This window comes from Phascolarctos cinereus, unplaced genomic scaffold (genome assembly GCF_003287225.1).
Source record: "Phascolarctos cinereus isolate Bilbo 61053 unplaced genomic scaffold, phaCin_HiC Scaffold_5;HRSCAF=322, whole genome shotgun sequence".
NCBI classification, from domain to species: Eukaryota; Metazoa; Chordata; class Mammalia; order Diprotodontia; family Phascolarctidae; genus Phascolarctos; species Phascolarctos cinereus.
The window spans coordinates 365,952,350-365,975,423 of NW_027555958.1; the positions used below are offsets into that span (position 1 = coordinate 365,952,350).

At 37.2% G+C, this 23,074-nt stretch overlaps 1 protein-coding gene across 1 annotated transcript in view; it reads right to left on the minus strand.

The window, feature by feature from the left end:
* Positions 1-23,074, minus strand: part of CENPF (centromere protein F) — an 84,360-nt gene that overhangs the window by 55,717 nt on the left and 5,569 nt on the right. The window contains 7 exon segments of the mRNA XM_021007830.2: positions 762-887; positions 4,161-4,363; positions 7,001-7,295; positions 10,556-10,647; positions 13,136-13,251; positions 16,689-16,885; positions 18,619-18,848. Coding sequence (XP_020863489.1) covers positions 762-887; positions 4,161-4,363; positions 7,001-7,295; positions 10,556-10,647; positions 13,136-13,251; positions 16,689-16,885; positions 18,619-18,780 — 1,191 coding nt within the window. The 5' untranslated portion in view covers positions 18,781-18,848.

Sequence of the window (23,074 nt, forward strand, 5' to 3'; positions counted from 1 at the left end):
ATAGATGCCTAGTGGTAAGAATGTAACAAAATGAGAGAGCACGGATCCATCTGAATCAATGGAAGGAGTAGACACATGGTGAGATTACAGATCCACTGAAGATAGAAGTAAACAAGAAACTATTCAAAAAGTTCAGAAAAGTAGAAGTTGTAAGAGCCACCAATCCACTCTGATAACCAGAATAATCACAGATGAACATTTAAACTGGCTATACCACAAAGAAACAAATTATGCTAATGCACAAATCTAACTTAAAAGAAGCAAACTGTCAAGTCTCCCTATCATAGAGTCTGCTCTGCCCTTTCCTTTAACAATCCCCATGTGCTTTTATGCAAACTCCAAGCTACAAAAGCTAGGAAATGTACTACAATTTATCTCACGGGGGCAGGCCATACAGTTAATCATGATTCAAAAAGGCAATACTGGTTTTTCTTATCTTCTAACAACTCTCCAAAGAGACTGAAAACAACAAATAGAAAGGATTTTTGCTTGCCTATTCTACTAACTACTCTGGGAAAGATGTGAAAAGATGAACATGAGCACAAAAATAATGGTAAACAGCTGACTAGAATCACAAAACCATTTCTCCAGTTATCATATCACACTATGTTGACTTCCCTTTTTTTCCCGAAATCTCATGCATTAAAAGTGCCATGACCACCAAAACCAGAATGTATTCCAGAGAGATGCTCAAAATTATAAAGCTACCTCCATGTACAAATGCACCAAGAATATTAAATAGATTGTTCTTTCCTCCTTACCTCCTGATAGTCCTTCTCTTTGTCCTTGATCTTCTGTTCCAAAGAGCATCGGGTACTTTCCGAATTTTGTCTTTGGCAACTCAAATCTTCAGACATTTTTTTCAACTTTTGCTCCAGTGTTGTACACTACCAATAAATGAAATAATTCACTAAAATATAAAAACTTCAACTAAATCAAATAAAGAAAAGTGTTTTTTTTTAATTTGGGTTTCCTTTTCTTGGTAATAATAATTTGTCCTGAGTTTTGGAAGATACAATATGAAATATGAAATAAAATACAGACATTTCTTGCTTTACCTAAGGGGGCAGTTAAACAGACTTCTTTGTAAAAACGATTTTATGCAATGCAAATTTGCCCACAGGCATAGGAAAAGGAGGCAGGAAGGAAGCTGCACCCATGAAGAGAGGGGACCCGCACATGGTTCAAGGACATGTGGTGGCCAGGGGCAGAGAAGCAGGAGGAGGAACATTCAGGGGACCAGAGCCAGCCACATGAGAGCCAGACATAGACACAGACAGGAGAGGATGAGTGAGGTGCAGGGGCCAGGAACAGACATGTAGTAGCCAAACATATACGAACAAAAACAGACATGTCCTCTCTCAGTGCTGGAAATCTCACTCCAAGCCCTAAATTCAGTGGTGGTGGTCTTTCTACCTGTCTATTCAGCTTTCACTTGGAGGGATTTTTGGGGCTTTTTTTTTGGGGGGGGGAGGCCAATGAGCACCAAACTGATACTGTATAGTAAAGTTAATACAGGGTTTGGGAATGAGAATCTCTTTCAGAATTCTTTACATAAAGTCAAATTTGCACAGTATGAATTTACATAAAGCAGGAACTGTCTGTAGTTAACCTAAGAGAAAAACCTAAGGGGCAGCTAGGTGGAGCAGTGGATAGAACACTGGCCCTGAAGTCAGGAGGACCCAAGTTCAAATACAGTCTCAGATCAAACACTTGACACTTAACTAGCTGTGTGACCCCGGGCAAATCACTTAACCCCAATTGCCTTAAAAAAAGAACTGTCATTTTTCAGTCCGAAATAGAGAATTTCAATGTCAGTTAACAAATCAATATAAACCAAAGTGTACAGTATTCTAGTTTGTTAAGCGAATCAAGTGAAAAATCTACATTTAAGCAAAATGGATTTTTTCAGGACACTCCTACCGCAGAGTGCATCAGAGAAAGGACAAGATAAAACGGGGTAAATGGCACCAAAGAGCTTCTAAGTTAATTTATATGGGGGCTCCTTTACTTTCTTTTATAATTTTGAGTCTGATATCTTAGCAATAGTCTAATATGATAATCTCATATATTATAGAGGATTTTAAAAACAGCTTCCTAAGTTGATTTATACAGGGTCTCCTTTCCTTCCACTGATCATTCCCTCTCATCTTACATAGCTAACATTTATACAGCGCTCTAAAGTTTGTAAAGCACTTTATAATTATCTCATTTCATCTTCACAATGATTCTGCAAGTGATATTATTATGCCCATTTTATAGACAAGGAAATCCAGACAGAGGTTAAGACTTGCCCAGTGTCACACAACTAGTAAGTGTCTGAAGCTACATGTGAACTTAGGTCTTTCTGATTCCAGGTCCTGTACTCTATCCAAAGGGTAACCCAGCTGCCATCTTCATTATCTCCCTATGTACAGGATTCATCCTTGATAACAATAAACCTGCCAGCTCCCACATCCTTAAAATGACCCTACCATGCCCTGAAATATCATCACTTTTCACTATCAATTAACTGGAAAGAACTCTCTGTACTCCCTAAATTCATCACCCACTTCTCAATTCCCTGTAATCTTGTTTAATATAACCCCTTCCTCCACTACTGAAATTATTCTCTCAAAGGTTACCAATGATTTCTTAAATGCTAAAACACATGGTCTTTTGCCAGCCCTCATCTACTTTGAGACCTCTCCAGCTTTTCTACTTACTGGATACTATCCCTACCCCACCCTATAACCCTGCCACCATTAGAGACCTGGGTCCAAAATCCTGCCTCTAACACTTATTCAGTGACCTCAGACAAGTCATTTAACATCTGTGAGTCTATTTTCTCATCTGTAAAATAAGGTTAGACTATGTGGCCTCTTTCTGCTTTCTATCTATAATAATCCTGGGATCCTATATTCTATCCTGGCTTTCCTCCTACCAGTGATGACCAATCCTTCTCAGTCTCATCTGCTGGATCATCATTCTCCTCACACCTGGTACTTCCCAAGATGCGGTCCTGGTCCTCTATTCTTCTCAGTCTCAATCATCTGTTTCCACATGTTTAGTTATCATATCTACACAAATAACCCCCAAAACTACATATCCAGCCCTAATCTCTCTCCAAAGCATCAATACCATGTCAACCCACTGGTGAACATATCACCAAGACCTCAAATTCAACATGACTAAAACAGACTAGATCCTCTCTACTCCAGAGCCAAATCTGGTCTTCCAAATATCCATTTTGCTGTTAGAGGTACCACCATAACCTGTCAGCCAGGTTCCTAATTTCTGTTGTAGGTATCATCATCCTGCTCAAAAGTCATTCAATTTCCTAACCTCGGTCACCATCAATTCTATTATCTTTCACCTACTCTCATTCAGTTATCAAGTCTTCACTACCTTATTACAGAAATACAGAGACGGAAAAAAGTTCACGGACTATTGAGTCCAATCCATATTTTAACAAGAATCCCCTTTTCAACATCACAAAGAAGTGTTTATCCATCCTTTGGCACCCAGGACCTCCAGAGAGTTCTAATTGTTAAAGTTCTTCCTTACATTCAACTGAAAAGAGTCTCTCTGAAATTGACAACCATTGCTTTTTCTGCTATCTAGTGTCAAGTAAAACAAACCTAATCCTTCTTCTAGGTGATAATCCAACTAACTTAAGATACCCTATCATGTTCTCTTCTCCAGACTAAACATTCCTAAGTCCTTCAATTAGTCCTTTTATGGAATTATCTCAAGGCCCTTCATCAACTTGGGCACCCTTCTTGTGGAAGCCCTCATTCGAATCAAAATTAACAAAATAAAAATCCATTTATTAAGGGCAAAAATCACTAGACATATTCAAGAAGAAAATATATATTCAAACCAAAACACTAAAGAGGAGACAGGTGGGAAGGTAGACGAGGTTAACCTCAAGGTTTCCTTCTAATTCTAAGATTTTATGATGTCTATGGAACACTGGAAGATCAGCTGAGCAGTTTAATTTCATGTGAGTCTAAAAATTATAACTTCATATGTCCTGAGGCTTTCAAAGCTTCCCTATAATCAGCTTTATCCGACGTGATTACTAACATTTACTTAGTGTCATTTGTTGTACAATCCTTTTGAAGAGAAATGATGAATGGAGTAGAAATTTTAAAATAAACCCCCCCACCCAGAAGTACCTTGGCAGTTGCCTGATCAAATTGTGCTGTTAATCTCATCAGTTCATCCCTAGTTTTGTTCAAAACTTTCTCTTTCTCCATTAAATCCAATTTTGTTTTCTCTAGTTGGAGCTGTGTTTCTTGCCATTTGTTCATGTGTCCTTTTACGTCTTTTTCTTGTCCTTGCAATCGATGTTCCAATTCATTAACTTTGCACCTTAACTCTTAAATCACATACACACACACAAAAACACAAAATAAACACACTGAAAACTTTAGATTGACAATATATCTTTCACTTGAACCTTACAACTTACAACTTTACAAACTAGTTTGCAATTAATTAGTTTCACCTTAGACCACTTAATCTGAATGCAACATTAAATTACAATATTTTCTTTTCTTTTCCATTCTCTCCCATATTCAACTACCATAAAAGAAACAAGATAGAGTTCATATTTCTACACAAATGAAAAACATTTAGAAAAGATTTTCGACTACCAAAATTGTACTTTTAATTGAAATGTGCCTTTTCTCTGAAGCATTTCAGTGTTTCTACATTGTAAAGGAATTGCAAAATTAAAATATATTGAGCACCACCCTCTCCATAGGCCTCATTCCTTTTCCTCTCCTAGAACTAAGATGTGGCAAGGAAACATGATCTTCTATTCAAGTTCCTGGTGGGAAATGATGTGGTCAGAAACAATCTAAGCACATCTGTGGGACCCTACATTTTGTGGACCTAGTTAGCATCTCATTATCAAAACAACATGTACCAGTCTTACAGACCCATGGAAATATCCCGACACACTATTTGTGATAAACTTCTTTATCTGAAGCCCTATTTGTCCAAAATGTGCAGCTGCCAACAGGTAAGGCTGACACCCAGTGCCTACAGGATGCAGCATGGAAAGAGGATATGTAGCAGAAACAGTCACCACTGTCGTCGTCGTCACCACCACCACCAGCCATGACACCTGACTTTAGCCCCCAGCTCATTCTTTGTCTTTAGCTTTTTTCATTGAGACTGAGGGGATGGGAGTGGGGTGGGGAGGACGACACAATAACCTAGGGGTGAAGTTATCCTTTCTAGTGAGAGGGCGAATAGAAAAGTAGGGCATAGGGCAGCATAAAGTATTCATTGTGCCATCTCCAAACCCCACCCCATTTCCTTTCTCCTTGCTGGCAAAGTGAGGAGAAAGAAGAAAAGGTCTGAGGGGAATGATAATGTAAGCCTCTCTGCAGGACAGGCAATGTGTCACAGGCCGGGGAGTGAAAAGAACCTGTCTAGCATCAGGAATAAATTTGAGCAGGGAAGTATGGCATGGGGAGAAGTAAACTAAAACACTAAAAATTACAACCATATGAGGCAGTTAGGTGGCATAATGAATAGAGCACTGGGCCTGGGGAGTCAAGAAGACTCAAGTTCACATCAAGCATCAGACACAAGCTGTTTGACCTTGGACAAGTCACTCAAACTCTGTCTCAGTTTTCTCAATTGTAAAATGGGGATAATAGCACCTACCTCACAAGGGCATTGTAAAGAACAAATTAGATGGTGCTTAGTGTCTTGAATACAGTAGGTGCTATCTAAATGCTACTTATTACCCTTATTATTGATACAAGAAGTACTACACTGGTAAAATTTAATATTTTTGCATCAAAAAATTAAATCTAAAAAATTAATTAATTCTAACTTATCTCAGGTAGCTATCTCAATCAAGAAGCTAAAGAGGTTTCTGTACCTTCAAAATGACAAAATTAGAAATCTCCGATCTCCCCTCCCCATACACCTATACAACCACACTACCACCAAGAACACACACTTGAATCTAACAGCATTGGACGTGCATGACATTTCTCACATCACTGAAATCTTGATATCATGGCATTATGAAGACCATTGTGAACTGGTTGCAGAAAGCAACTGGGAATTCAATACTCAAAATCACTACACTGTACATACTCTTTGACCCAGCAATATCACTTTTAGTCCAATGCCCCAAAGAAAAATGAAAAGGAACTGATATGTACAAAAATATCTGTAGCACCTCTTTTTGTGGTGACAAAGAACTAGGAACTAAGGCGGTGCCCATCAATTGGAGGATGGCTGCACAAATTATATTAAGTTAAATGTAATGGAATAATATTGTGCCAAAACAAATGATTAAAGGGAGAGTTTCAGAAGAACCTAGAAAGATTTATATGAATTGTTGCAACGGGGTGAATAGAATCAGGAGAACAACTAATACAAAAACAAAAAGATGTGAAAGACTTAGGAACTCTAAATAATGCAATGACCAATCACAATTACAGAAGTCCAGTGATGAAGTATCCTACCCAAATGTCCTAACAGATGTGATGGATTCAAAAATCAGAATAAGATGTTTATTTTTGGACATGGCCAATGAGGGAATCTGTTTGGCTTGACTAAGCATATTTCTTACAAGGATTTTGTTTTTCCTTCTTTTTTCAAATGTGGGAGTAGTAGGTGAGAGAAAGAGAAAATGCTTGTTACCTGAAAAAAAATTAAAGTTCAAAAAATAAAATATTGTCAAGCTCTCCAAAGTAATAACAGGATACAACGTATAGTGAAAATTTTACTGGCTAGGAGTCAGAGGAGACCTGAAGTCTAATCCCAGCTCTATTATTAAGAAGTGGGAAAGAAAGATCACTTCATTTTGATGTCAGTTTCCTCATCCACAAAATGAAGGGATGTTATTCCCAACTTTAAAGGTGATGTCTCAGGCCCATTCTAACACTTGAAACTTTTTGATACTTCTAGTAAAAGTTCTAGAATCACTTTTTAAAGTTTTCTAAGAATCACACTGCAAACTAAACTTTAAAAATTTAATAATTACCTTGATTCTGAGCTTTTATCTGATCCAGCAGGTGAGGATTACTCTGGTTCTCATGGAAACTACAATTAGTATCTTTCCTCTCCATTTCCCAACTTGACATCCTATTAGGTGTTGTGTCTTGTTCCCAAGGAATGTGCAAGGCAGTAAGACCTCTCCTAAGGTGAGTTTCTTGAGCGTTGGCTGAATGATGAGTGGGTGTCTTTTCTTGTTGCCATGAGAACACTGATGAAGAAGACTGATGCCGAGCAATTTCCCTATGACTCATGGTGTTTGGGAGAACTGTCTTACTTGCTTTCTGTGAAAAGATAATAAAAAAACAGCTAAAGACTTCTTTTAAAAAGCCTCCATATTGAAGGCTGCTTATCTTTAAATAACAGTCACAATCATTGATGTATTATCAGATTCCTTAAATAACCAGGTTTAAATTACCACTGAGAATCAAAAATATCAACATCGACTTTCTTTTCTACAGATCAGCTGTATCAGCATTTCGATATTTGGGAGAGAAACATCTATAAAGCACAATGCTAGAACATAAGTTGCATCCAATCAGACCAAGGTATAATGCACAAGGAACGCATCAAACAACTTAATTTTCAAAAATACAGACGATGCAATGAGATCAAGTAATAGTATGATGTCACACAGAAGATCACACCCTTGTTAACAGGTAGGCTAACAAAGTTTAGTATGCAGCTGGACAATCACTCCTTTTGAAGGTGAATCCCAAGGCAGTAATGGGCACTCTGATATACTTATAGAACCGCTATATCACAACTATGAAGTGAGGCCTCTATGAGACTTCAAAAGTGGGGAGAGGGAAAAAAAAAGTGGGGAAAGAGGATGGATCAAGAGCACTCATGGCACCTGGGTGCACAGTGCCAACAAATTTAAAGAGAAAGATTTGGGACAACAGAGCTGACCAAGAAATACAAGGAGGACATACATGGGAGTAAGTGAGAGAGACATTCACTTCTACACAAGACATGATTCTCATCCCACAGTGGAAAGAGATGGACAACAACCTTTTATGTCCAGTTATCTTGGAGCAAATCTGGCTCTTTGGTTTGGCAGAGCTGGCAATTACAAAGACTTGCTTTGTCACAATAAGATAGGCCAAATGGTAATACATAAGACCCTCCTTAATTTCTTCTGGAAAGGAAGTGTTTGTGTGCATTATAGTTTCCAATTTAAGATATAATATAGCACAGATACAATAAGTTTCCCCTTCAATAAACAGATTAACTAGATCTAGGTGAAAGTTTAAGAATCATCCACCAGGTATGCGCCACATTCCTGCCACGTTGCTGCAATCCACCTTCCCCTTCCACTCTGGGGCCCTGCGGACCTATGTCATTGGGCTGCTCATACCTCTGTACTTGCAGACCCACTATGAGGCACCACAGCTATCTTTGTGCCATGTCACCCTTCTCCTCAGATTCACAACTCCAGCTCTAGTCATGGAGACTTGTGTTCGTGGCTGGTGAAAGTTCACCATATCTGGGCGCCCCCCAGACTAACCCTAATGTACTCAGATCATCTTCTGACACCATTACCACTTAAAATGTCACCACTAACCCCCCCACGTTCCAAACTCTTGGAAAGGATATGGTTGATCAACTGTCCTAGGAATCAATTCACTCCACCTGTGAATCCTCTGGCCACGACACCCTTCCCTGGCCACAACTTGCCTATATACTGTCTCCCCCTAATGCAAGCTCCTTGAGAATGAGGCCCACCATGCCTTTTATATTTGTTTCTCCAGCATTTAATAAGCTGCTTAGTGCACTGTAATCATTTATTAATAAATGCTTTTCATTCATTAATTCATACATGTAAGAGACTAAGTTTGGCACCTGGCTCTCAGTGTCAGAACTGATAAAGCTCAGAATGAGCTGAAGGTGACAATGACAGCCAGTAAAGAAGCGTTTGTTAGCTATACTAAGAGGGGAAAAAAGAGGCCCAGCAGAAAGGGAAGACCCATCACGGGAGGGGAAAAAATATGAAATGACAACAGAGAAAAGGCAGAACTAGAAATGATCAATTTTAAATTTTCATTTTGTTTTTTGTCTGCCAAGTAGAATAACCATGCACTGAAAAAGAGAATGAAAATGGCTAAAAAGGAATCTTGGTACACAAAGGTAGTAAGAACATTTAGCTGCCCTTGATGAATTTAACTTCTCCGACTTGAGTGAACTAAATCCTCTGGGTATTGAAAAAACTGGCACTACTGCTGATATCTGAAAGATAATGGAAAATAGGAAAGGTACTATACAACTTGGAAACGACAAGAATACCAATCTTCAAAAAAAGAGAGAACCTACAATTCTGAATTACCTAAAGTTTCTAACCTACACTCCCAGAATTTGTTTTGGGGGGGGGGTTTGATAAATATATTTTGATATAATTGCTTTCCATTGTAACCTCGAATATTTTATCTTCTGCATTTAAAAAAATTATGCTGAGAAGTCTGTAGGCTTCACCACCAGACTGACAAAGGAACCAAAAACAAAAAAATGTTAAGAATCTCTATAGTCTCCCTGAAGGAAATTCTACAAGGGATCAATAAAGAGATGGTTGGTGAACATCTAGGAAAAAGGCAATTACAAAGAACCAGGATAGCTTCATCAAGAGCAGGTTATGCCAAACTAATCTGTTGCCTTTTTTGATAAGGCTACAAAACTGGCAAATCAGAAGAATGCTGTAAATATATTTTACCTCAATTTTAAGGAAAGCATTTGACAACGTTTTTCATACCATTCTTATGGAAAAGACGGAAGACGCTGACTAGATAATATAATTAGCCAGATTTGGAACTGCCAAGTAGTAGTCACCAATGATTCAATGTCAACTGGGCAGGAGGTCTCAGTAGAGTACCGCAGTAATCTACGTTTGCTCTGTTATGCTTAAGAATTTTATCAATGAACTGGATAGAGGGACAGACAGTATCCCTGTCAGATCTGGAGATTATACAAAACTGGCATGTTGGACAACAAAGTCAAGACCCAAAAAGATTTCAGTAGGCTAGCATAAAGTCTTCGGTTTAAAAAAAAAAATCAACTTCACAAATATAAAATGGAAGAGGCATTATAAGAAAGCAATATGCCTGAAATAAATGTGAGGAACATTTTCTATAAGTAACAAAACATGTGAAGCAACCTGGTGAAGTTAACAAATCAAGCCAGCGAGAGCTCAGCCTTCTCAAGCATTCTTCCATTTGTTACATCTCACTGTCTAGAAAAATAGCTCCACAGTTGAATTTAAGTATATGAACTAAACTCTGGGTTTTTTTTTAATGTTTCCATTAGGATTTATATGTGGGGATAAAGACAAACTAATCATCCCTGTTATTATCCTTAATTTCTTATTTTGCACCTGACTCTTAAATAATTCCCATTTTTCATATAAAATAATGTACATGACCAATAGCAAGTAACTTACTTTTCTAAGTAAATAAAAATCTGTCAACAACTGGGGGAAAAATACATTCTAATCTTATACTAAACTATAACAAAACAGGTTTTTTGAGTTACATATTTCAAAGAATTAACTTACTTTAATTTGTAAAGCTTTTACTTCTTCCTCTAACCTTTTTCGTTCTTCAACTTCTTTACTGTATTTTTCTTGTAGTTCTTCGTACTTGGAAGCTAAAAACGGATGTGGAATACAACTAATTTCAGGAATAGAATTTCAGTTTAAAAAAGTAAAATCCGTTCAAGTATCCATCCCAATACTTGAGAATCTAAAAATTAACATTTCAAATTCCAAATGAAAACAAAATGATTTTGTTACAAGAGAACTATTAAATTACTCAAAAGAACTTTAAAAATATATATAGAATGAAAGATGCTATGAACACAGATTTCAGAAAAACTCAAGGGCTGCACACAAAAACCATCAAAATTCCTTTAAAGACATACAATGTAAGATTAAAGGTCAGATCTGAATTTTTAATTTCATAACAAGACCTAGCTGAATCTTTTATAAACAGTTATATTTAATCTTATCCATTTAAATACATGAGGTTAAAAAAATAAACTGAAAATGTACTTTTTTTTTTGAATGAGGCAATCGGGGGTTAAGTGACTTGCCCAGGGTCACACAGCTAGTAAGTATCAGGTGTCTGAAGTCATATTTGAACTCAGGTCCTCCTGACTCCAAGGCCAGAGCTCTATCCACTGCACCACCTAGCTGCCCCTGAAAATGCACTTTTCAAAATTATACAGCTAATTACTACAGTTAGAGTAAGGACTGCGATTAGGGTCTCACAAATTCCTATTCAAGGATCTTGCCACTACAGTTTCACAAACCTTGTTCACTGTAGAAAGAGAACTTGGAATTAAAAAAACATAAAGATCTGTTCTTTTCAAAACTGCAGTTTTTTTTTCATTCTTTTATTTACTTCGAAATTAAGTTAGTGAAATGCTCTGACCTAAAATCTGAGATTTTTACTTCAATGTTCTCACATCCTTCCTTTCAGGGAGAAAGGTAAATAGTATAAATACAAGCAGCTGGTGGTGCAGCAGATCGAGCACTGAAGCCTACAGTGGGAAGACCTGATTTCACCTCTGGCCTCATATACTTCCTGTGTAACCCTGAGCAAGTCATTTACTAACTGTCTGCCTCAGTTTTGTCAACTATAAAACAAAGATAATAATAACACTTACCTCACAGGGTTGTAGTGAGGATCAAAGGAGATAATATTTGTCAAAACTGCTTAGCTAGCAGGGCCTGGCACATAGTAGGCACTTTATAAATATTTATTCCTTTTCCCTAAGCAAACTTGAATTAATCAACTATCTTCTTCTGTTTAATTCGTGGATACAGATGCTTAAGTGTGAGATTGTACACTGCCAATAATTACTTGTGAGGATAGATTTACAAAGCAGCTGCTTGTAAAACATGTATTATAGATGAGAAATGTTTTTCATTTGGAAGGAGGGATGGGTTTTTGTTGTTGCTTTGTTTTTTTTTTCTGGAAGCCATTGCAGGAGAAGAAATATATGAGCTATAAGAATAGGTCTCTAAAACACCTGCTTGCTAAAGTTTGGAGAAATATCTTGTGGTGAACACAGAAAAGCAAATATACTCAAACTACATCAGTCAATCAACAATTTCTGTACATTGCTGTTCTAAGCTAGAGGGAATTGTGATGAAATGGTCATTCTCAAAATGTTGCTGGAAAAGACATTTTGTTATTGCTGTATATGTGTTGTTGTAAAATTGTGGGGACTCTGGAGAGACACCTAGGAGAAGGGGAGGTAACAAGATGGGAAATGTAAGCTATAACTCAAACTGAGCAGAGAGAAGTGCTCAGAGATGGCAACTGGGCTAAGACAGATGTGAAATGTTTTACAGAATCCAGCTGATGTCAGTCTTTGCCAATTATTCAAATGGGCTAAAAAATAATATGGCCTACATGCACTCTGATCCCAAAAACTGGTAGCAAAGACAATAAGGACAAGAACTTTGCCCTGGAAAATAACAGAAGCTAGAATTGGCCCTTAGAAGGGAATAATTAGAGGCTAGCTTCTTCTCTAAAATGAGCATAGTAGGCTGAACATAAAGAGATAATTTAGGTAGGAGCAAGAGCAGGTTAGTTGTGCCAACCAAGATCCTCCATTCTGTTAAACAAATTCTTTTTTTTTTTCTGGCCATTTCCCCTTTATTCAGTTCAAAAACTATTTATTATGCTTTTCCTTGATACTATGTTTGCAAAGTACTATACTAAGCCCTAGGGACAGAACTACAGAAACAAAGCAGCTCAAGAGAAAGAAGAGCTTGTATACATGTGTGGTCCAGATGGGGAAAATGTGGGATTTCTGGAAGTCAGACAGGACAAGTAGAGATGGGTGTAGAGGGGGAAAAAAGGCCTACTGCAAATTTGATGTGTGTGCACATATACTCAGTCTCTCTCGCACACGCATATACACACATGCATGCACACACGCAGATGCAAACAATAAGAGAAGTAGAGCTGAGAGTCCAGCAACTCTAAATTATGTCCTGTTACAGAAGAAAGAAAACCTCATGTAGGACTGCGTGCTGGAATTTCGTACATTTCTCACACTCTACTATATCCTTTGTCTGAGGTCCTTGCACTAAGCTCTTACAACCCAAGTACCAAATCCATACCATTCTGATGACTTGATTGTATGGGAGCAGTAGAACTCTTCTGTGGCGTACTGTTTAGTGTCGAGACATCTCCTGGCAACACTGCCAGTTGGCTTCTCTCAAGTTCGGATTTACATCTGTTAGAAAAGGAATTTTGAAATGTGCTCTAATTATAGAAAACAGCAGATGAATTATAGAAACTATACATTTCTAATTACCTATACATCATCTAAAAGACTGAAACCCCCTAAAAAATTTTGATATTACAAATTACATTTGACTATTCCAAAGTACAAAGTGCAAATACCAACATAATGTCCTACATTTTGTTATTATTTATAAAATACAAAATTACACCACAACATTTATAAGAGCATGAAAAGAAAAAGGAATATATTATTTGAATATTACATAAATAACATTAACCTGGGCAGCTAGGTGATGTAGTGGATAGAATGCTGGGCCTGGAGTCAGGCACACTGTCTTTCTGAACTCAAATATGGTCTCAAACACTTACTAGCTGTGTGACCCTGAACTTAACCTTCTCTGCCTCAGCTTCATCTGTAAAATGAGCTGAAGAAGGAAACGGCAAACCACTCCAATTTCTTTGTCAAGAAAACCCAAATGAGGTAGGCACAAAAATTGCATAAGACTGAACAACAATAACAAGAAATTAACCTAGAAGCCTCGCCATTCTCAAAGAACCAATTAGTATTACAAGGTACCCAGGCAATCAAATCCATAGATTCACATTTACAAGTACCTGTTATCTATATATCAGGCACAGGGAATACAAAAACTGAAAACAATTCCTACTATATCAAGGAGATAAGACAATAAAGCAACTTGGGATCAATATAAACCTATTAGGATAGGAGTGGAGAATATCCAGTTTCCACTTCAGATCTAGCCCATGGTTTAACTTTATCTAATTCTAGTTACTGACAATGAAGAAAGAAATAACTGCCAATTTTTATTATTGCCACTAAAGGCCCACATTTGGCCTATGATAATTGGTGGGATAGAAGATAGAAATGAAAGGAAAGAGAACTGCCGGGAACAAGGTCAAATTAACACTAAAAACTTCCCACTGGCACAGAAAATCTTAGAATGGCATTAGCATCTTCTTTGCAAAGAAAAGTGATGGATATTGTAACATTATATCACTTCTGCACCTTAGACTGAAAAAATGGATTCTCAAAGACACAAATCGTGTCCTGTTACCACCTAACTGAAACTGACTCCCAACCCAGCTTCTTTCTTTTCTCTACCAGAACATGTTGTCAAATCAGATGGCTGTTACAGTAGTTAGAAGGGTAGTCTTTGAGTTAGGAAGTTTCAGAAACTTCCCGGATACACATGTAACCATAACCCTGTGCACCTCTCACTGCCTGTTTCATTTGTTTAAAAAAAACATATAGTTAACATTAGCACCTATCTCACAGGATTGTTGTGAGGATAAAATGAGATATTTTTAAAGTACTTCTTACCAGCCAAACATATACCCCTCAGATTACTCATAGAGGGAGGTTACATAAGAATTACAAGAATGCTACTCAAAACAGCTTTGAAAATGTGAGAAATTGCTTTCAGAGTGAATTTACATTATATATGTTTTTTACATGCCATGTAAAAGAATCCCAATACTAACATTATTACCTAGGTTGATCTTCAGCTTCAGTGGGTCTATGATCTTTCCTGAATTCTGCAAAGGATTCATACCTTCTCATCTTGGGCAAATTCCAACCATAGTATTCAGCACAGATCCAGTTTGATCACTTGACAGTTTACCAGCTTTAGCCCCAAAATATGTTTTGCTACTTTCAGAAAATCAAATTGACCATCAGAAAGAAAGCCTGGCTATCACTAAGTATGTTAAAAATACTATGCGGGCAATTCCAAAAAGTTCCAAAGAGCAACAACATTATTAAAGTCTGGACTCACTTGAGGGGATGGTTGAGCCTATGGAAGGTTTCCTAGGGATGACAGACTTGGGCATGTTTGAAGGCAACAGGGAAAGAACCAGTAAACAGAGAGAGGTTAAAGGTGAGAGGAGAGAGAGAATAAAGGGAGGGAAAAGGTAACTGTCAGATAATACTAATAAAAATTCCCAGGTTTAAATTTGGAAGAATTGGTTAAAGCAGTACTTCAGTTCCTGTGATTGCTTCTTATTTTGACAAGAATCCATTTTGTTGGGGGGAGGGGAGAATAAAAAGCACCTGGATTATCATTTGCAAGTCCAACTAGTCCAATTTGGCCCTAGTAGCATACTGCTTTTGTTACATACATCACGAGTTGTTATAAGGCACATGGACCCCTTGAATTTTTGTAATGAAAAACCAGTAACAGGAATAAATGTCAAATACTAAAACTCTTCCCAAGATTAATATTTGGTTAACTAAACAAAATAATTAATTTCCTAAAACTGGTACTGGACAACAGGACAGATATGTACTTTTTACTGTACATATACTTTATGTCACAGTTTCGCTCAATGTAATACTTATAGAATAATAGCTAACATGTATGTATATAGCACTTTAGGGTTTGCAAAGCACTTTGCAAACATTATCTCATTTTATCCTCACAACAACCCTGGGAGATAGATTTACTACTATCCCCATTTTACAGATGACAAAACTGAGTCAGATCAAGGGTAAGTGATCTGCCCAGGACCATAAAGCTAATGCATGTTTGAGCAGGATTTGAACTCAGGTATTCCCTATCCTAGGTGCAACACTCTATTCATTTTGCCACCTAGGTACCTCAGCAGTGGAGAGCTGGAAAGTACCAAAGGAATTAATTATGCCACACTAGTGGTACTATGGAAGGAATGCTGGATTTGGAGTCAGATAATCAAAAATTTAGGATCCTCTGATCTCTGAGCCTAACATTAGTCATCACAGTAACATCGATTTAAGATATAAAGTCCATTTAATTCAACACTTTCATTTTATAGATGATGAAACTAAGACCCAGATATATAAAGTGACTTGTCCAGGTCTCCCTGGGCCAGTTTCCTCATACGCAAAATGAGAAATTTAGACCACAAGATTTCCAAGCTCCTTCCCCGCTCTAAATCTGTGATCTTAAAATCCAACCCTAGAAAGGTCGTCACTCAGGTAAAAAGCCCAGTCAAAATATGAGGCTAGGCCTTACAGGTTCGGAGATTAGAGATGGAAAAGACTTTGGAAGTCAAGTCTAACCCTTGTCATTTTATAGGTGAGGAAACTAAAGACAAGAGATTGTGACCTGCACAGACAGTAAGTTTGAAAGCTAGAATCAGAACCTAGGGAGTCTGACTTCAAATCCTGCACAAATACCTACACCATGATACTTCTCAATTGACCCAATCTTTGTAATAAACCATAACACACAGATTTCCAATATAAAGGGTGTGCCAAAATTCTTAAAGTAGTTTTGCAGCTTTAATACCCTATTAAATTAATAGTTTATTATTAGATTTCTTCTAAATTAAAAGTCTAGCTTCCACAAAAAAATTTAAAACTACAACAAATTTAATTAAAAATAAAAAGCTGAAACAACTTTCTAAAACACTCATCCAAAGAGTTACCTTTTAAGTTCCTGTTCCAGTTTTTCTATTTGCTTTTTGCTTGAATTTAGCTGTCCTTCTTGGAAATTCACTTGTGACTCTTTAACCTGAAGCTCATGAGAAATCTTCTGCCTCATTTTCTCCAAATTATCACATGTTTCCATCAAGCTCTGATTCTCCCTTTTGAGGGTGGCCCCTTCATTTTTCTGATCATCAACCTAGTTAAAATTGTCAGAAATATTTTTAGGAATTTAAAATAAGGAACTTCTTTCTAAATTTACCAAACTTGCTGCCAAAGTTAAAGCATTCATCAGTCAATAAGTAACATACTGAACAAAAATTTAAGGTCTTATATACACAAGTCACTAGTTTTCTACTTCTGGAATTTACAATCTAGTAAAAGTGACAATCACTAAAAGAAAATTTACTGCTAAGGTATTTTATTAATCATGGTTTTTTTTCTTTTAATTAAGGAGACTTTCAGGTTAACATGTTTTGAATCCTAAAAAAAAAAAATTAAGATTTAAGAAGATCACCCAGGCATAGCTGTTGCCTTCATGCAGGGCTGCACTTATACTATTACAGATAAATGAGACTGCATTATATTTTTAAATTCTTCAGTAAAAAGAAACCCCCTCCAAACCTTCCTAAGAAAACTATTCCAATGTTCAACAGCCCTGTGAGCACATTCTCCTAGTGCCATGGAAATAAAAAAAAAAATTATGGAAAAGCAGAAGATTGCTTCTGGCACATAAAAAATGAGGAGACATATTAATATATATAATTTTAGAACAATACATAATTACTTGGCAAGTACATTTTTGGTCACAAATTTTAAAATATATTTGCTTCTAGTTGGCAATCAAAATAATTGTTACTAATTAGACCTAGTACACAATTAGGAGATTATACAAATCATATTTTCATTTTCAAGCCCTAAGTTATTTTATTTGTTTTTAATTATTCCAAGTGAAAAATCTGTGTGGGACAGAGACCACCTACCCAAACTAAAAACCAGAGTCCTGACAAAAGTTTGCAAAAAGGAGGAATCTCTTTATTGACTTTCTCGATAAAGGGCACCCCCGTGCTGCCTAAGCTGCCCCAAGAGTGCAGGTGCTCTTTGTTTAAGGCAAGATTACATAGACCCTAACTCAGCAGCCCACCCTAACCCCCTTCCCGTCGGCTCATTGGCTGAGCCTCAGGTGTACAATCTATTCGTGTAAAAACTACCCCAGTAACAGAGAGAACAAAGAGGTATAGAAATTATGTTAGCATGTTCCCCTTTTCAGGGCCTCACAGTTTCAGCAGCCTTTTACCCAAGGTCACACAACTAGCTAGAGGATGAACAGACAGGATGCTCTTATGGCTCAGGAATTTCTGCCAACACTGTCTAAGAGTAGGGGAGGGAGAAGGCTAGGGGAGGGGGTCTTGTATTCTGAGGGGTCTTCACTTAGTGTTGGTACACATGTACCACTCAAAAGCAACAATACCAGAACCATTAACAAGCACTAATGACCCTCTGAGGAGGCTTCACTTCTGAGAGATCATCTCTCACAAATCTAAGATACCACCCAATCTACCTGAGAAAGAGAAACGTCACCTCCATTTCCACTATCTGTTAACAATGATTTGCCATATTAGATTCTAAGCCAAGAACTTCTGGATTATTAGTCAAGACTTCTGGAGTACTTCCCAAAATAAGCTCTTAAGAAGAAGACTGAATGGGACTCAGGAACTCCCAACATTAGAAAGCTAAGGAATTTAGAATTGAAAAAAAGAACTAAAAGATTATAAAAAAAAAACAGTAAGTGACCTATAATAACAAAAACATTTTTCTCAAAATATAAGACAATAGAATGACTCACCATTTTATACAATGAAAATTAAAAGGTAAGCAAGAAATAATAATACTTGCCTCTCCCCCAGTGATGCTTAAACAATCATATATTACCTTCTGCTTCTGCTTTTGCAGGGCAGCCTCCAGGGATTCCAGCTGAAATTGTCTTTGTTGTCTTTCTTTCTTCAGCTTCTCTAGCTGTCCTTCAAGCTCTTGAATTTTTTGAAGGGCTCTGGTAGACAGACCTTCTTTCCATTCCTCCAAAGCCCAACTCATTTTGTTCTACCTTGTTTATTACTCAATCAATATTTAAAAATAAGTTGAAAAGGAGAATCCAATCGCTCCTGTATTATTAAGGGGAAAAAATGATAAAAACAAATAAAAATAAAAAAGGAATTCAGTCTCAGAGACTAAACAGTCTGTTCCCATCCAAGTTCTGTAGAGGTAAGTTAAAAGTAACATCCAGCTAGCACAGAATACACAGAGCAGGCATTTAAATGTTACATCTCAGGCATAAAATGAACAACTCGCCTGGCTATGGGATTCCAGTTACCGACCTGGAGCTATTTTTCTCTTTCCACTAAATCAACAATAATTTTGAACAGAGACACTTAGATAGGGTACAATGACAAGTTAGTAATAGCTCCTTTTTTGTCCCTGCTTCTTCTAGCCCATGTCTTTTTTTATATCTTAATTTTGACTTCTTATATAGTTTTCTACTTTTCCGTTGCTTATGAAGCAAGGTATTTAGTGTTATATATAGTATTATGCATTTATTACTATAATAAGAAATGTGATTTTTCAGAATACATGCTATTACTGTTCTGAAGCACACATCAAGGCTATACATGTTCCCGATGCCAGGTGAGTGTTTTCCTCTGTATATGTGTCAGCAGTTTGTACTTCAAATTGATCTGTCTCCCTCTCAGCCACTTCATACCTCACTATAATGACCATAATCTTTTTTCTCTTGTGGGGTGGGGGCGGGGGGAGGGTAGTAGAGATAAAAATATTCTGATCCTTTGTTTCAGGTACATGACAATGAAGCCATTATGATAGAAAAGGTAACAGTAACTTCAAGCTTATTATCTATGGTAAAAAGTATATGGCTTAGTTCAATTGAATCAGATCTAGAGGACTCTAAAACTTCATTTTCTGTTATGCCTCCATCCCTCTAGAACCTTAGGACTGAAGTTGTTTCTAGCATCATTATCAAAACTAACAAGTGGCTAAAGAGCCCGGTGCTGTTTGTGTTAAGAAGCAGTGAAAGGCAATAATGACAGAAACGCAAAATAAAAATTATCCTGAGGTTAACACCTCATACTATTCTAAAAGACTGGAAAACTCATGGCTAGAGAGAGGAGCAGTGAACTGGCTCAAACATTCTAGAAAAGTTTGGAATTGTGCAAGAAAAGTTACTAAATTGTTCAAATTCCACCTCAGATACTACTACACCTCTGGGACTTCCAGACAAGTCACTTACCCTCCCTTGACCTCAGTTTCCTCATCTATAAAATTAAGGGGTTGGATTAGATGGCCACTTAGGTCCCTTCCAATTCTAGACCTAAGATGTCTGAACAAATTATGGCATGTGAACGTAATAGAATATTATTATCCTAAAGACACAAAAGGAAACAATTCCAAGGGAGAAAAATAGCATTTGTCTGGAGAGACAAACGCAGATCCATGGGGAATTTAACAACCCACTAAGATTTACTTAAAAGAAATGTACGGAAGATAGAAGGAAGGCCAGAGAACAGAGATCATGTATACAAAATCAAGTCAGGGTCCTGGAAATATAGCATCAGAAATACTAAAACTCAGAATAAGCCAAGGCTGGTGAGGGAAGCTAAGGACTACGATGACGACGACGACAACGACGACGACGACGACGACGACGACGACGACGACGACGACGACGACGACGACAAAAAAAAAAGGAAGGGAGGAAGGTTAGCTGTAATGGGAGAAAAATGAAAACTAAAGAGATAGAATCTTTGCTTAGGGTGAACAGAATCATGACACCAACAAAAGAGAAAAGAAAGATTCAATTCTTTGTTGCTTTGATTTATCTGCCAAGAATGGCCTAGAAATACAGAAATGAAAAGTACACAAATGATTATCAAGGAAGTGATGCCCAAGATAATGAGACAGTAAGACAGCACCTTGATGCTTCCCTTGATGAATTCAAGTCACCTGGCCCAGACAACTTACATCTTCGGGTACTAAAGAACCGGCAAAAGGGATTGCTGGGCCACTATCAATATCCTGAAGATCATGGAAAATAAGAGACGTACCAAAAGACTGAAAAAAGACAAATGTCTCAGTTTTCAAAAAAAGGAAGTGACAGAGTCTGCAAACTATATGCCAGTGAGGTTAGCTCTGATTCTCAGGAAATTCTAGAATAATTCATTAAAGAAATGGTGAAAGAAAGCAGTGAATATAAATAGCCAGTATGACTTCATCAAGAACAGATTATGATAGACTAACTTCATTTTCTCTTTTGAGAGGATCACTCCATGCTACAGATATAAATTACCAAGATTTCATAACACTTGACTGTGTGAAAGGTATATAAAATATACAGAGAAGAATGTAATCAGATGGATTCAGAACTGGTTGAATGACTGGGCACAGTTGTTGTTAATGGTTCACTGTCAACATTAAAGATCTCTGGAAAAGTACCTCAGTATTGTGATTGGCCCTGAACTGTTTAATATTTTTATAAATGAACTGAATAAAGGGATAGATGGTGCTCAATAAATTTGTTGACACAAAACTGGATGGTATAGCTAACAAAGTGAATGAGTCAGAATCCAAAAAGATCTTGACAGGTGAGAAAATTATTAGGCTGAATCTAATCATACAATTAGACACAAAAATTAGCTTCATGAGTAAAGGATGAGGGAAGTATGGATAGAGAGCAGTTGCTCTGAAAAAGACCTAGGAGTTTTGGACTACAAGCTGAATTTAAGCAGTGTGATGTAGCAGTCAAAAAAGCTAATGTGATCTTGGGCTTGATAAAAAGAGCAGCATAGCTTCTAGAAATAGGGAGGTACAATCCCATTGTACTCTGTCCTTATCAAAGCTCATCACCCAAAGCATTACTTTCAGTTCAAAGCACAAAAGTTTAGGAAGAACACTGATATGCCAGAGAGCGTCCAGAAGGGACAACCAGGATGGTAAAGGGCCTTGAGTCCATGACATGAGAGAATCAGTTGAAGGAACTAGACATGTTTAGCCTAGAAAAGATAAGACTCAGGGAGACGTTATAGCTTCCTTCAAGTATCTGAAAAGTTGTCATGTAAAAAAAGGATTAGATTTATTCTGTTTAGCTCCAGAAGGCAATATGAGAAGCAAAGGGTACAAGTAGCAGAAAGATAAATTTAGTCTTGATGTCATGAAAAGAATTTCTAACAAGTTAGAGCTCTGCATAACTGGAATATGCTACCTAGAAAACTAGTAGGTTTCACTTCCTTGGAGATCTTCTAGCAGAGGATAAATGATAATTTATCCAGCATGTTATAGCAGGGATTACTCTTGTGTAGGGGTTAGACTAGTCGACTAGTCCTCCACTGAGTGCAACTCTAACTCTCAAATTCTGATACTTCACTGTAAAGAAGGACCAAGAGTAATCAAAGAAACATGAGATTACTTGTGTGAAATAATAAAGAGTGAAGAAAGTAGAGCCAAAAAATATCATACTCAATGACAATAATGTTAATAAAGTCAATATCAAGAGGAAACGAAACTGTTTAAATACAGCAATCAATGTTAGCACTATTCTGTAAAAATTAAAATCCACACACTTTTCTTCTGTACTTTGTAGTGATGTTTATTTGGGTATCTGCTGGGACTAAACAAAATGTATACAATTTTAAAAGTCTTTTTTTTTTAAGTAATGAAAGGACCAAAGCTCATAAGAGAGGGAGACAACAAAGGACCAAGCTCATTCATTAAGTATCAAATCCTTAAAAAAGAGTTTTGGCTGTAGATAGAATAATCTATTTTATCTCAGCTACTTTACAAAGAGTCACTCAGCTACTCATAGCTCTATTGCAGCCTTGTTCTCCCAAAGAAACCTTCTTAAAGTGATGTTTAAAAGCTTCTCTGCCCAACTACCTTAGATATCTTGCAACACTGAAACCAAGTTTGTCTGTCCAAATGAGATGCTATCACTGGCACCCAAAAACTTCAACGTTTCTCAAATAATTTATAATACCCAAAACTGCTAGGATTCCATAAACAGGGTGACTTAAAAAAAGCAAAAGTCACAGGTAGTACAAATTTATTATTTACAAGACTGGCCATTTTTAGGAACCAGGGAATATGAACTAGGTCAGGGATACTGGAAATGCTAGGAGCAGTCAAGGATTCAGGCTTCATCACCATTTCCATAGGAACAACTCACAGTCATAAGAGCTTTCAGTTTGCAAAGCACTTCCCTCACAACCATCTGGTGAGCCAGACAATCCCTCTTTTAATGGAGTTATCCTTTCCCTAGAGCAGAACTACTGTTGCTAATTGGGAAGAAAAAGAAAATCAATCATCTTCTAGCTAGTAAACTTCC